The sequence below is a fragment of the Pezoporus occidentalis genome, unplaced genomic scaffold (assembly GCF_034315485.1).
Source record: "Pezoporus occidentalis ecotype Australia unplaced genomic scaffold, CSIRO_AGI_Poc_V1 ctg55, whole genome shotgun sequence".
NCBI lineage: Eukaryota > Metazoa > Chordata > Aves > Psittaciformes > Psittacidae > Pezoporus > Pezoporus occidentalis.
In genome coordinates this window covers 2,626,676-2,639,141 of record NW_026915888.1, presented here as the reverse complement: position 1 = coordinate 2,639,141, position 12,466 = coordinate 2,626,676, and the positions used below count along the sequence as shown (strand labels likewise).

Here is a 12,466-nt window from a genome sequence, read left to right as displayed (position 1 = left end):
CTCATGCTATTCATCTTCCTTTCAATTTGATTATGTGTTTATTTTAGTTGCCTCCTAATAAGATGCTTGGAATCTGCTGGTGTCATTCCTAAATCATAATTTATCATTAATACACCCAGGAGAATAATCCAGGCTTAAACTGCTTGCAGCTACTCACCCATTTATCCAGTGCATTTATTGCTCAGGACAGCTGCTGGACAATCTCTGTACATGATATTTGCTCAGAGGCTCTGTAGCTGCCAGCATTACAGGATGCTGCAGCAGAGCTCAGCTCCAGTTTCCAGTCTGGTGCTTATCTGGAGGCTCCTTTGCTGGTTGTCTGAGTCCCACCCGCAGCCCCCAGGCTGTTTTCAAGTCCAAATAGGAGCTGTGGCTGTCTCCTCTGGCCGTGCCACCCGTGCCAGCAGCTTTGAAGATCACACAGGGATTCCCCGTGTGAAGGGTGAATTCCCAGCTGGCACCGTACCCACCTCCACTCTTCCTTGGCACCCACAGAGCTCGTGAAATGATTGCTTTGAGCAAGGACTTATGGTATAGAACCGAGATAGCAGAGGTGCTGCTGGAGCATCCCCACTGGCCACTCCTAGGGGGTCCTAGGGATGACTGATGGGAAGGAAGGTGATGACTGAAAGGGGTGTAGGAATGGCTTTGACCATCAGTTATGCCCCTGAAGAGGCAGTCTGGAAGGGCACGGGGATGTCTGGAGTCCATCAAATCCTTACCAAAGCAAGCTGCTGCTTGGCTTCAGGGTAGCCCGGAGCAGGGATGCTGCTTGTGCAGGAGCAGACCTGCCTTCTCCATCACATTATGAGTGTTTGTGATTCTGCAGCAACACGGCTGACCCAGCACATCCCCCCAGAGAGAACCACAGCAATAAAAAGAGCAATTACAATATCCTGCTGCTTGCAGACACCTATTTCACATGCATTCCCTGCTGCCCACGAGTGCCTGTAGATGGAGCAGTCAGGGGGTCGGGAGCCGTTTGGGTCAGCTGGGGTGCATGGTGCTGGGTCCAACTCACCTCCTTTTCCCTTCTCCCTTCTTCCAGGGGTGCACCGTCCATCCCAGACCTCAGACATCCCCGGATTCTACCCCCTCCCTCCCGGTGGAGTCGGACAGATCACGCCGTCGATGGGATGGTGAGTGTGGGGGCTCAGCCCCAGCTGCTCCATGCAAGGAACAAATGTGCAGCCATTCTCCGTAACCTCCACGGTGCTTTCACCCTTCTCCATCCCTCCCGTATGCTGCATGGTGGGGAGCAGGATTTAGAGTTGTTTTAAAGACATCTCTGGAGAGGCTGAAGGCTTTGTCCCAGCTGGAGTATGCTTGAAGCAGGGTTACAACCTGCCTGATTCAGAACTGTCTGCTGCCTTACATCTATCTGCCTGGGCGGATTAGGAAACCCAGGGAGAGCTTTCTACCCACCTCTCTTAATCACACAAAAGCCTCTCTTTTTAAGTAGGAGGTAATTTTCTCCTCACTGGGGTTTTCAGCACAAACAGTGTTTTCCCTGAGCATGCCACTGGCACAGTGTAATCCAGTGGGATGCTGCATCCGCTCAGCCACAGTGCTTCTCAGGGTCTGACACACAGCGGAGCCCATTGAGAAACCTGCCCCAGGGACATGAGTTAAAAATGCATCAGTTTGTGCTCTGTGGTCATTGCTCCTGGCTTTTGTCACCCTGATGGTAAGGACATGGAGAGAGCTGGTCTGGTTACTCTTCAGGTGAATTTTCATGCCCATCAGTGACACAGGGGCCTTGTAGAAGCTTGTGGGGAGCCTGGTGGCTGCAGGCAGCGATTTGGGGTGGCCAGGACAGGGGGAGAATATGGAGAAGGTGATTGTGGGGCAGGCAGATCCCCAGCAAAGCCCAGCAGAGACCTCCAGGTACAAGCAGGTATTGCAGAATGGGAGAGGCGAAGCATATTAAAACACAAAGTAAAATGTTAGCTTTTTGGTTTGTTTTGTTTGTGAATCTCATGTTCCAGATATTTAACCACAAGGAAACAGAGGCTGAGGCCTTTGATACGGAGCTTGGCTTCAAAGAGATTACATTTTGCCTTCTGTGCTAAATCTGCTACTCTTGGGCGATGATTTAACTCCTCACACGATGTGATTCATCCTCAGGAAAAACAAGTACTGGGGTGACTGTGCTGTAACATGAAAGCAAGAGTTTGGGGTGAGGAAGGAGACTGTTTGCCAAATGCAAGGTCCACTCGTGGGGTGGGATGCTGTTGGGGGCAGCCCTGGGAAGGAAGCCTGGTTTGCACAGGTTGGTTGCTTGGTGTGAGAGGGGTTTTGCATTGCTGAGAGCTACTCTAGCATTGCAGGGGTTTGGCATCCTCAAGCAACCTCGTCAGACACGTTCAGGAGTGACTAATAGACCAGATACAGTAAAGCAGCCAACGGCCTGGTGGAGCAGAGAGCAGCACCTCAAAGCACACGTGTCTATAACAGAGCCTTTGCTTACCCCTTTGCCTGCCCCAGATTTATGGAGAGAGCCCCAAAACCACTCCTGATGTGCCCAGTGCTCAGCTGAGGCTCACTGTGGTTGGGTGCATAAGCACCAAAGCATAGAAGGGTTGTGGCAGCACTGACCCCCATGCAGCAGGGGCTGAGTGCAGGATGGTTGTGCTGGGGATGCTTTAGCCGGTGCCATGTGCAGGAAGCAGCTTTTCCTCCAGGATCTGCTCAGAAATGGGGTTTGTTCTCACTGAGCACTCAGGAGGAGGAGCTGCAGTCACCCTCTGTAATTAACTGGGATGACAGTCAGATAAAAGCCTCCAAGTCCAGTCAGGTGAGTTTTGCTCACGGGAGCCTGGCAGCAAACATCACCCAGGAGCCTGTGAACCGTGTCCCTCACCCGCTCCAAGCAGTGCCAATGCCACTGCAGCCCTTCCATGCCCATCCCGTGTCTTTTTCCCCTCCTATCACCGGGTGACACAGCCGTAATCGCGCATTCCCAACCATTAGGGACTGGTTTAGCCCTTGCATTCATTTGCACGTCAGACTCAGGCTGGATGAAGCCGCCAGTGCCCTTTTCTATCCCTGCATCCCAGCTCTGCAGTACCGTGTGTCGCTTCTGGATGAGCTCCGAGTGTTTTCTCAGCCCTGGGGCAGCCGCCTTTGACTTCAAAGGGTGTTTCAGCTTCCCGATGCTGGGTAGCACTTGGCTGTTTGTTGGGGTGTTTATACCCGCCGACATCTAAGGGGTGGGAGAGGGCTTCTGCCTGGCAGGGTGTAAACACAGCCTTTCCTGCACACAGATCCGCTCAAGCCAAGACACAGCAGCTCCCGGAGCAGCACAAACAGAAACCCTCCTCCCCAGCAAAGCTCAAGGGCCTGTCGTTATTCCTCTTCAGGGCAGAAACTATCTTTAGCCCTGAAAAATCCCTGGCATCCAGGAGCTCGTTGCAAGGCACTGCACTTAATGATAATGGGCTTTTTTTATTGCTTGTTAGAGCTGAAAATAGCCAATGCTGGTCTTAAGCACAGCTTTATGCAGGCTGGCTGGAGGGAGCATGAGCATCAGCATGGATTTAAGCACCCCAGCGTGCCCTCCTTGGCCACCCCAGTTTCTATGCACAGTTTTAGGCTGGGAGCATCTTCTGTCAGGTTTGCAGAACAAGCCTGGGTGTTTTTGAGCTATCTCCGTATGAAAACAAGGGGGGTTCCCTCGCTGGGAACAACAAGGAACTTCCTGCATAGTTATTTTACTACCTCAGGAATAATTCCCAGCTCCAGTCTGGTACATGCCTGGTCCCCAATATGAAATGGCTTTGAAAAGAAAGGTAGGACTGAGGTTTTGGTGTGTTTAAAAATGATGGGCATCCTTAAAATGATGCACTGGGGAAATCAGAGCATTTATAAAGCACGGGCAAGGTGCTTACTCTCCATTCCTGTCCTTGGGCATCCTCCCAGTGCAGCCCATGACATGCAGTCTCTTGTGCACCACACAGAGAGAGGCTCTGACCACGCTTTAGGGTTTTTTGGTCTAACTGTGGTCTTTTAAGCAACTCCTTCTGTATGGTAGCCACATGTCCTAATCCTTCAGCACACCTCTGCATTTTGCGTGTTAACAGGATAAGCTCAGTGCTGCAGTTACTGCATCAGGGATGGAGGGGGGGGTCACTTGGATCCAAGCTTTGCAGGGAGGCCCAGCTTCTCCCAAAATAAAGCCCAAATCCTGCGCCTTAAAGCCCAGGGGACACCAGGAGCATCCCACCAGTCAGAGCTGGGGCATCGGTGCTCCAAGTCCCCTTAGCAAAGAGAATCTTTAGGAGACACCACGTAGCTGTGGGTACTTTATAGACTCTTTCTTCCTGATCCCAGGCAGAGCCAGTCTGTCTATCCGCTCCCGTCATGTGGATTTAGGCAGCCGTATTCGTCAGCGCTTTCTGCTGGGGCTTCTTTCTCCAGGTGAGTATGAGCTGTGTGAGACAGGGCAGCAGCTCGGCCCCGCTCGCAGCTTGCAGTGTGTGCAATGGAGCTTGCAGCAGACCACGGCCACGCGCTTCCCGTGGCAGCCATGGGAAGAGAAGGAGGTTTTAGGCATTGTCTGGTCCAAAGGGTGCGCAGGGGAACATGGAGCATCCCAGGAGGATGCAGTGACTGAGGTTTAATCAGCAGAAACCCCTGTCTTCAGCTCAGCATTGGGAAAATGGGGTGAAATCCATTGCTCAGGATTTTGCTCCTTGTCACAATCCTAAGCCTGAATATACCCCTGCTGCCACACCACTGAGTTTTGCTCTGCGGGGACTGATCTGTGTTACTTGCTCTCAGCCTTTGAAGCAGGACAGGCAGCGGGCAGTGATCTGCTGTCCTCCCATCAGCACAAGTCAGCTCTCTGAGACTGAAGTGCAGCTTCCACCTTCCCCATCCCATCATCAGGCAGAGAGCATGGGCTGGACCCTGCACATGGGAAGCGGTCAGCAGGAGGTGGCCATGTCACTGCCTTGCTTTTCCCTGCAAGGACGTGGCCCTGCAGCACAACCTACCTTAAATAGTGGGTGCGTTGAGCCACGTAGCAAAGCACCATTCATACTGCAAGTTTGTGGTCACCCAGGACCAAATACTGCCCTCTGTAAATACACCCAGAGCCCAGCGATGTCCCAGTGAGCAGCGCTAGGGATGCCTGTGCACACCACATGTGCTCACACAGCAGCTTTTGCTTCTGCTTTGTGTTGTCCTGAAGAGCCATTAGCGGAGGTTTCCCACAGGAAAACCATGCAAACCCTTAGCCATGCAAAAACCTCCATCCATGCATCCCTGGATCCAGGCAGCCCCTTAGCCCTGCAGCAGAGGTGAGGGACGCTGCCAGCCCTCCTTACTCACTGGGGCATCGCTTTGCCCAGCCTTGATGATGAAGGCTAGAAAGGAGCTAACGGTTCCCTTTGGAGGCCATCAGCCTCCTGAGCCCAGCACAGGAGCTCCTGCTTGCAGGATTTGGGATGGGTTTTGCAGCCCTGCTGCAGCCCTAAAAGTACACCTGGTCAGATAAGGATCAGACTGTGCTGGTGGAGTCAATTAAACAGCTTTTCTTTCTGTGCCAGCATATCTAACGAACAGTTCATCTCCCATGGGCAATTCTGCCATCTCAAGCTGCAGTCATAACGTGGCAAGCTTGGCAAAGCTGGCTGCGCTGGCTTTACCCTCTGAAACTCTCGAGGGAGCTAATGAAGCCTGAAAGCTAGCGAGACCTCTCATGATCTCAGAGCCGTGTTGGTGGAGAGCGTTGCTTAGGGAAGGTGCACCTCCTAGAGTTGCAGTTCGGTTCATGTTCAGACTCATGCTGCTTCTGTTAAAAGAAAGGTGCAGGGTGGTCCTAATCTCTCCCATCCAAACCTGGGTTGAGTTTGTTGTTCCTTTCTGCAGTGCTCATAAGATATTGCAACAACAGAGATCTGAGTAGCTGAAACCACTGGTTGAAAGCACCCTTGATCTCAGTGGGGCTGGCTCCTGATCAGGCTTCCTCATGGCAGCACCCAGACTCTTTCCAGCCCCATTCCAGCTATGGGGGCAACCCAGTGCTGGTGGGCAGCTGCCTGCCCTGCACCAGCATCGCAGCACTCACGGGTTTGCTTTCCATGTCCTTTGCTTTCCCGTCTGCTTCTGCCTCGTCAGAGTGCCAGTTCGTGAGACACCGCTCCGGCTGCCCCAGCATCCCGAGCATTCCCAGCACAGCCCTCCCGGCCGGCTCATCCGCTCTCTGTTGCAGGTTCACTCACCCGCTGATGCTGGGCTCTGGCATGCACACCACCGGCATCCCGCACCCCGCCATCGTGCCCCATTCCGGCAAGCAAGAGATGGAGCACTATGACCGGAACATGTGAGTTCATAGAGTCATGGTTTGGGTTGGAAAGGATCTTAAAGCTCATCCGGTCCCAACCCCTGCCACGGGCAGGGACCCCTTCCACTAGAGCAGCTTGCTCCAAGCCCCTGTGTCCAACCTGGCCTTGAGCACTGCCAGGGATGGGGCAGCCACAGCTTCTCTGGGCACCCTGTGCCAGCGCCTCAGCACCCTCACAGGGAAGAGCTTCTGCCTAAGAGCTCATCTCAGTCTCCCCTCGGGCAGGTTAAAGCCATTCCCCTTGGCCTGTCCCTACAGGCCCTTATAAAAAGCCCCTCTCCAGATTTCTTGTCAGCCTTTTTTAGTTATTGGAATACTGTTAGAAGCTCCCCCCCTGAGAAGCTGGAAGTTGAGCCAGCAGGGTTCAACAGCATTAATGCTTTAATACCCATTTAATTTATCACTGTTAATGCTTGCGGGTGGATGAACACTGAGCTCTGCCTGCATCAGGCAGCAGCACGTGTCCAGGGTGCAGATTTCAGGTCCCCCCATCGGGTTGGTTTGGTGTTGAGTCTTTAGAGCTTGGTGTCACCAGGCAGCCAGGCTGGAGGCACCTGATGCTCACAACTCCTCCTTTGGTCCTACCAAGGAAACCTCAACCAGAACCAAAGAGAGAGAAGGAAGCCAAGAAGCCCACTATCAAGAAGCCCCTGAATGCTTTCATGTTGTATATGAAAGAAATGCGGGCGAAAGTCATTGCCGAGTGCACCCTGAAAGAGAGCGCCGCCATCAACCAGATCCTGGGGCGGAGGGTAAGGACACGGGGGCTCAGCACCATCACCCCAGTGCAGCATCCCCATCCCTTGCACCTGCTCTTAAGCACGTAACAATCGTCTTGCTTTCAAAACCGGCTGCTCTTATCCCTTGAACACATGGAGTCGGATGTGCTCCAGAGCGGGGTGGCCATGGTGGGATGGGCAGTGGGGGGGACAATGGGGCCATATCTCACTGTCACTTGTCCTTGCAGTGGCACGCGCTGTCCCGGGAGGAGCAGGCCAAGTACTATGAACTGGCTCGCAAGGAACGGCAGCTCCACATGCAGCTCTACCCCGGCTGGTCTGCCAGGGACAACTACGTGAGTGGCTGCTCTGGTCGGGTCCCCTCCCTATGGCATGGGCTGCAGTGACCCGGGGTGGGGGGCTGACAACTGGGGTTTGCCAAACAACCCGCCTGTCCCCGGTGATGCCAAAACAGACCAAAACCACCCCAAAAAGAGAGGAGAGATGATTCAGAAAGAGCATAGGTGATGCGGCACCCCCAGCCTGCAGCGGCACAATGTCCCTGCCTCCTTACAAGCACAGAGCAGGAGCTCAGCATCCATATGCAGCTTTGCAGAATCAGTGCTGGATGCTGCTGCCCTCCAGAGCTGCCCTTAGAGAAGCACCAAATGTGGCAACATCTGAAGGGCAGCAGCATCATGACAGCAAGGCATCATCATCTTCCAAAGATGAAGTACACCCTCCATGGAAATCTCCATCCCATAGCATCCTTCCTCTTGGCAAGGGCTGGTTCCTCTCTCCAGAAGATGCATCCAGAGGACAGTGGGCTCCAGAGGTGCCCATTGGCTCTCCCAGCACTGGCAAGAAGCTGCTTCGAGTCTTGTGGTTGTCGTAAGAGATGCTTTTCTCTCTGGAGCTCGAGCAGGAAGGAGGAGGAGGAATGTAGGTCACTTGTGCAGCACATGATGCGGATATCAGGCAGGAAATACAGTTGCTCCCACACTGAAGAAAAAGCTCACCGCAGCTCAGAGCTTTCCACCTTCACTCAAACCACAAGAAGTCATAGACAGAGTCAGAGGTCAAAGGCAGCCCTGCGAGCTGCCTGCTCCACACAGGCCAGATTTGCTCCTGTGCTGCTCTGCCCTCATGATAAGCTCATGAGGAGATGAGGGGAATTGTGTGTTGTGAATCAGAGGCAGTTTGGGGAAATAATTGGGGTTTCTTGTTAGTGAGGGGAGCAAGAAGAATGAGAGATGAGTCCAGAGCTGCAAAAAGACTGAAATAGAGAAGCAGTATTTGAATGTTAATTTCTGGGGATTTCCCAAAGCTTTCTTTCCCATTGGAAATGTGGAACACTCCTCCTGGTTATGCTATGGAGCAATTCCTGTTTGGGTGTAAGGTACCACATTAAAGCAGCAGCAGCTTTCCCCAGCAACCCAGTCCAGCCCCAAAACTGGTGTGCAGCACCCTCAGTTCAGAGCATGACCTGACAGACTTTCCTTTGATTCCCTAGGGTAAAAAGAAGAGACGAACACGGGAAAAGCAGCAAGATTCCAACTCAGGTAAATGTGTGTGGCTTCGGTACCCCTTCACAGGGGATAATCCAAAGCAGTTGTCATGTTTTACCATGTTTCCTTTTATTCTCCCAAGTTAACTAAAGAAATACACATGTATTTAGTTTTTAAGATGCAGCAAATGAACATTTCTGTGACTTTTCCATAGAGAACTTCAAAGGAGAACATGGGTAGTATCCATCTCTATGTCTTGCCTGTGAAATGATCATTTCACCTGTTGTGGATTGAAACCCAGCTGCTGGCTGTACACAGCAGGACACTGGTGGTAGCTGTAAGAGGAAGCGTGAGTCCAGCACTGATCAAATGATCACTGACGTGCTGATCAAATCCCATTTACAGCACTAGAGAAAACCATGATGAGCCCTATAATTATACAGTAAAACTGCCACACGTTAGGAAAGGCCATGGAAAATAGCTTTTCCATTAAAACTGGAAGAGGAATGGTGGGGGGCAGAGCAGTAGAATAACCCATGTCTGGGTCTCCTTGGCGCTAACTCTGCTTTCAGCCTGCTTCTGCAATGTTTCCTCCTCTTCTTTTCCATGCACAGTCTGAGCTCACTGGCAGCCCCATTTAGTCACTGCTGGAAAGGCAGGGAGCAGGTAAGGATGCAAACACAGGGGGCAGGGAGCACCTCTGGGATCTGGAAGCTTTTCCAGCCTTAAGAAATGTGAAGAGCCTGCAATTGCCCATATTCCCACAGCTGAAGCCATTTCCCAAACCTTCCCCAGCTGCCAGCACTGATCACTGATCCTGCCTAACAATCCCTTTTTTCCAGGAGAGGTTGGTGCTGGCTCCATTCTGTTACAGGAACATGGGTTGTAGTCTGTGACTCGTGTGTTCAAGTGGCTAAAATGATGTTGCCTCTTTTCTTCCTCCTGCTCCTCCTCCTCTTTGTGCCTCTGCCTTGCCCATTCTCCGCCACGCATGCTTCTGTGTTCAGATCCTGCCTCTCCTAAGAAATGCAGAGCTCGCTTTGGCCTCAACCAACAAACGGACTGGTGCGGCCCGTGCAGGTGTGTATCAGCATCTCCTCCTGCTGGGGTGCTCCTGGGCGAGTGGGTTCGGCTCCGTGTGTCCCCCTGCTGCTCCGGCCAGGCGGGATGGGGTTTGCTCTGGTCACCATCAGTTGTTGTCCAAGCTGCCAGGGTCAGGCTGCTCCATGGGGTTTGTACTCAGGCTCCCCAGGGTGATGTTGGTGTGATGCTGTATGTGCTTCTTGGTTGATGGGCTTCCCTGCTCTTAAAAGCTTAGTTCCAGGGTGGAGACCTCTGATGCAGGGTTTTTCATCCCCTATTAGAGTTTATCACATATATAGGATCCTAGGACCAGCAGTGAGTAGTTAATGGGTTTCTTTTTCCTGTTTATACTGGGGCTAACCATGTATTTCAAGATCCAGTTCTTTTTGATGCTGGACTTTTGCAGTACCCACCATGTGTGGGATGGGAAAGCCTCAAGCAAGGCAGTTTGCAAGTGCCCTGTGCCTCTGGCTTGTAGGGAATGGACATGGCCAGGGGACAGTAAAACTATAGCAAAAGCTGGAAGTAAAGAATTGCTTCATGTGCTTCTGCAGCTTGAAGTGACTGAAATCATTGAGTGCACCCAAATCTGACCATCTGCAGAGTCCCAGCAGTGCTTGGCTACTGGCCTTGCTGGCACGATGAGCTTAGGTCTGAGCTGCCACCGCATCCCATGCAGCAGCAAACCTCCCTGCTTGCCCTTTATACGCAGGGTAATGTCATCAAACAGCATTTCTTTAACTAATGAAGTCCTTTAACAAGTCACTGAGTGTCCACAGAGGGGTTTTTGGGACCCCATCCCACACGCAGCAATGCCCCATCCTGCAGCGCAGAGCACGGCTGCAGCTCTGCGGCAGTTCTCCAGCCTCTGCCTTCACTTCAGCTCTGAATCCAGCATCTCCTCTGCGCTGCTTCCCCATTAACACAGCTGCTGAAGTGCTCCGAGACCTCGGCTTGCTTCTGTGTTTTAACCTTTGCCTCTCAAACTCTGGTCAGTCACAGCTGCTCTGCAATTCCCCTGTACCTGTACTAACTGCTGCTGCCGGCTGAAGGGCTCCGGTCCTGTGTGCTCTGGTCACCTGCAGAGGTGCAGGATTTACTGAGGAGGTTTCCACTCCACCGGGCAGGGACACCTTCCACTAGAGCAGCTTGCCCCAAGCCCCTGTGTCCAACCTGGCCTTGAACACTGCCAGGGATGGGGCAGCCACAGCTTCTTGGGGCACCCTGTGCCAGTGCCTCAGTGCCCTCACAGGGAAGAGCTTCTGCCTAAGAGCTCATCTCAGTCTCCCCTCTGGCAGGTTAAAGCCATTCCCCTTGGCCTGTCCCTACAGGCCCTTGTCCAAAGCCCCTCTCCAGGTTTCCTGCAGCCCCTTTAGGCACTAGAGCTGCTCTAAGGTCTCCCCTTCAGGAGCCTTCTCTTCTCCAGGCTGACCCAGCCCAGCTCTCTCAGCCTGGCTCCAGAGCAGAGCTGCTCCAGCCCTTAGAGCATCCCAGCTAAACCCCTTTAGCTGTGTAACAGCCACATCAGCCTTAGCCCACTGACTGGTTCATTATCAGCAACCAGATCTGCCTTTTCCCCTTATTACTTTAAATCAGATCGTTTGGTATCATCGCTGAAACTCTCCATCCTGCAGCTTCTCCTGGGATGTCTGTGGGAAACAGCTTCTCCTCGGGCTCATCTGCTCTGGGGAATTACAGCCCATGCAGAGTAACCTCCGAGTTCAATACTCGGTTCAGCAGCACTGTCATGTTTCATATCACATTAATTGGGTCACCACGGCTAACGATGATACTGCCAGCAGAAACAGCACTTCCCTTGTTCACAGCCAGTGCAAAGTCATGTTTAATACTGGGCCAGTTAATACATATTCTAACACGGTCTGGGTTTTCATTAGGAAGATCAAAGAAAGGTGTGTGCCCGCATTAGCAACTTCTCCACTTGAGCTGTTTCCCTCAAATGAGACACTGAGGCAGGGAGCAGGGCGGGAGGAGGATGTGCCTTTAGCTGCAAAGTCATTAGTACCATCCCCAGCAGAGGAATTGTTCCCTCGCTGCTGTTACAGTGACATCTTGAGAGCTCTTTTGTTTAAAACTACCCTGAGATGCTGGAGGACCTGTAGCAGGTGAAGGACCTGTCACACCAAGAGAGGGAAACACCAGCTCAGCACAGAGTATGGGAAGGCAGAGTGAGGCCATGTGAGGGCCTGACTGCATGGGCAGGAGGGGTTAAGGTTTAATGGATTGGTTTGGGGTGGAAGGGACCTCAGAGCTCTTCCAGCTCCAACCCTTGCCACGGGCAGGGACACCTTCCACTGGAGCAGCTTGCTCCAAGCCCCTGTGTCCAACCTGGCCTTGAACCCTGCCAGGGATGGGGCAGCCACAGCTTCTCTGGGCACCCTGTGCCAGCGCCTCAGCACCCTCCTTATTTTGATTTTTATTACTGGTATTATTGGTTTAGGGTTTATTATTGCTTTTATTTTTCTTATTTGGGGGTTTATTAATTTGCTTTTCATTAGACTTGTTATTTTGAATTTTATTATATTAACTTTCTTTTTTATTCATTTGTTATTATTTTCATTTTTATTCATTTTATTCACCGTTTTATTTTTATTCCTTTATCCTTTATTATATGACTTTTATTACTGTTCCTTTTACTCCGTTTCCCCCCTCCATCCCCGCGCAGTGGCGCCGCTGGGCCGCCATTATGGCGCCGCCTGGTGGTCGCAGCGCAGCACAGCCCCGGCGCCGCACTGAAGGGCGATCCCCGGGCGGGGTGGGGGGGCTGCTGGACTGGGGGGTCCCCATCG

The 12,466-nt window shown here is 52.4% G+C and overlaps 1 protein-coding gene across 7 annotated transcripts in view; it reads left to right on the top strand.

The window, feature by feature from the left end:
- Nucleotides 1-12,466, top strand: part of TCF7 (transcription factor 7) — a 64,788-nt gene that overhangs the window by 48,766 nt on the left and 3,556 nt on the right. For 2 of the 7 annotated variants that reach the window (XM_062638083.1, XM_062638087.1), the window contains exons 5-11: nucleotides 1,049-1,139; nucleotides 4,333-4,419; nucleotides 6,218-6,328; nucleotides 6,939-7,101; nucleotides 7,317-7,424; nucleotides 8,582-8,630; nucleotides 9,584-9,656. In XM_062638083.1, coding sequence (XP_062494067.1) covers nucleotides 1,049-1,139; nucleotides 4,333-4,419; nucleotides 6,218-6,328; nucleotides 6,939-7,101; nucleotides 7,317-7,424; nucleotides 8,582-8,630; nucleotides 9,584-9,656 — 682 coding nt within the window. Of the gene's footprint in view, nucleotides 1-1,048; nucleotides 1,140-4,332; nucleotides 4,420-6,217; nucleotides 6,329-6,938; nucleotides 7,102-7,316; nucleotides 7,425-8,581; nucleotides 8,631-9,583; nucleotides 9,657-10,213; nucleotides 12,157-12,466 lie in introns of those variants that run through there. The other 5 variants (XM_062638086.1, XM_062638088.1, XM_062638085.1 and 2 more) reach the window with 4 other exon arrangements.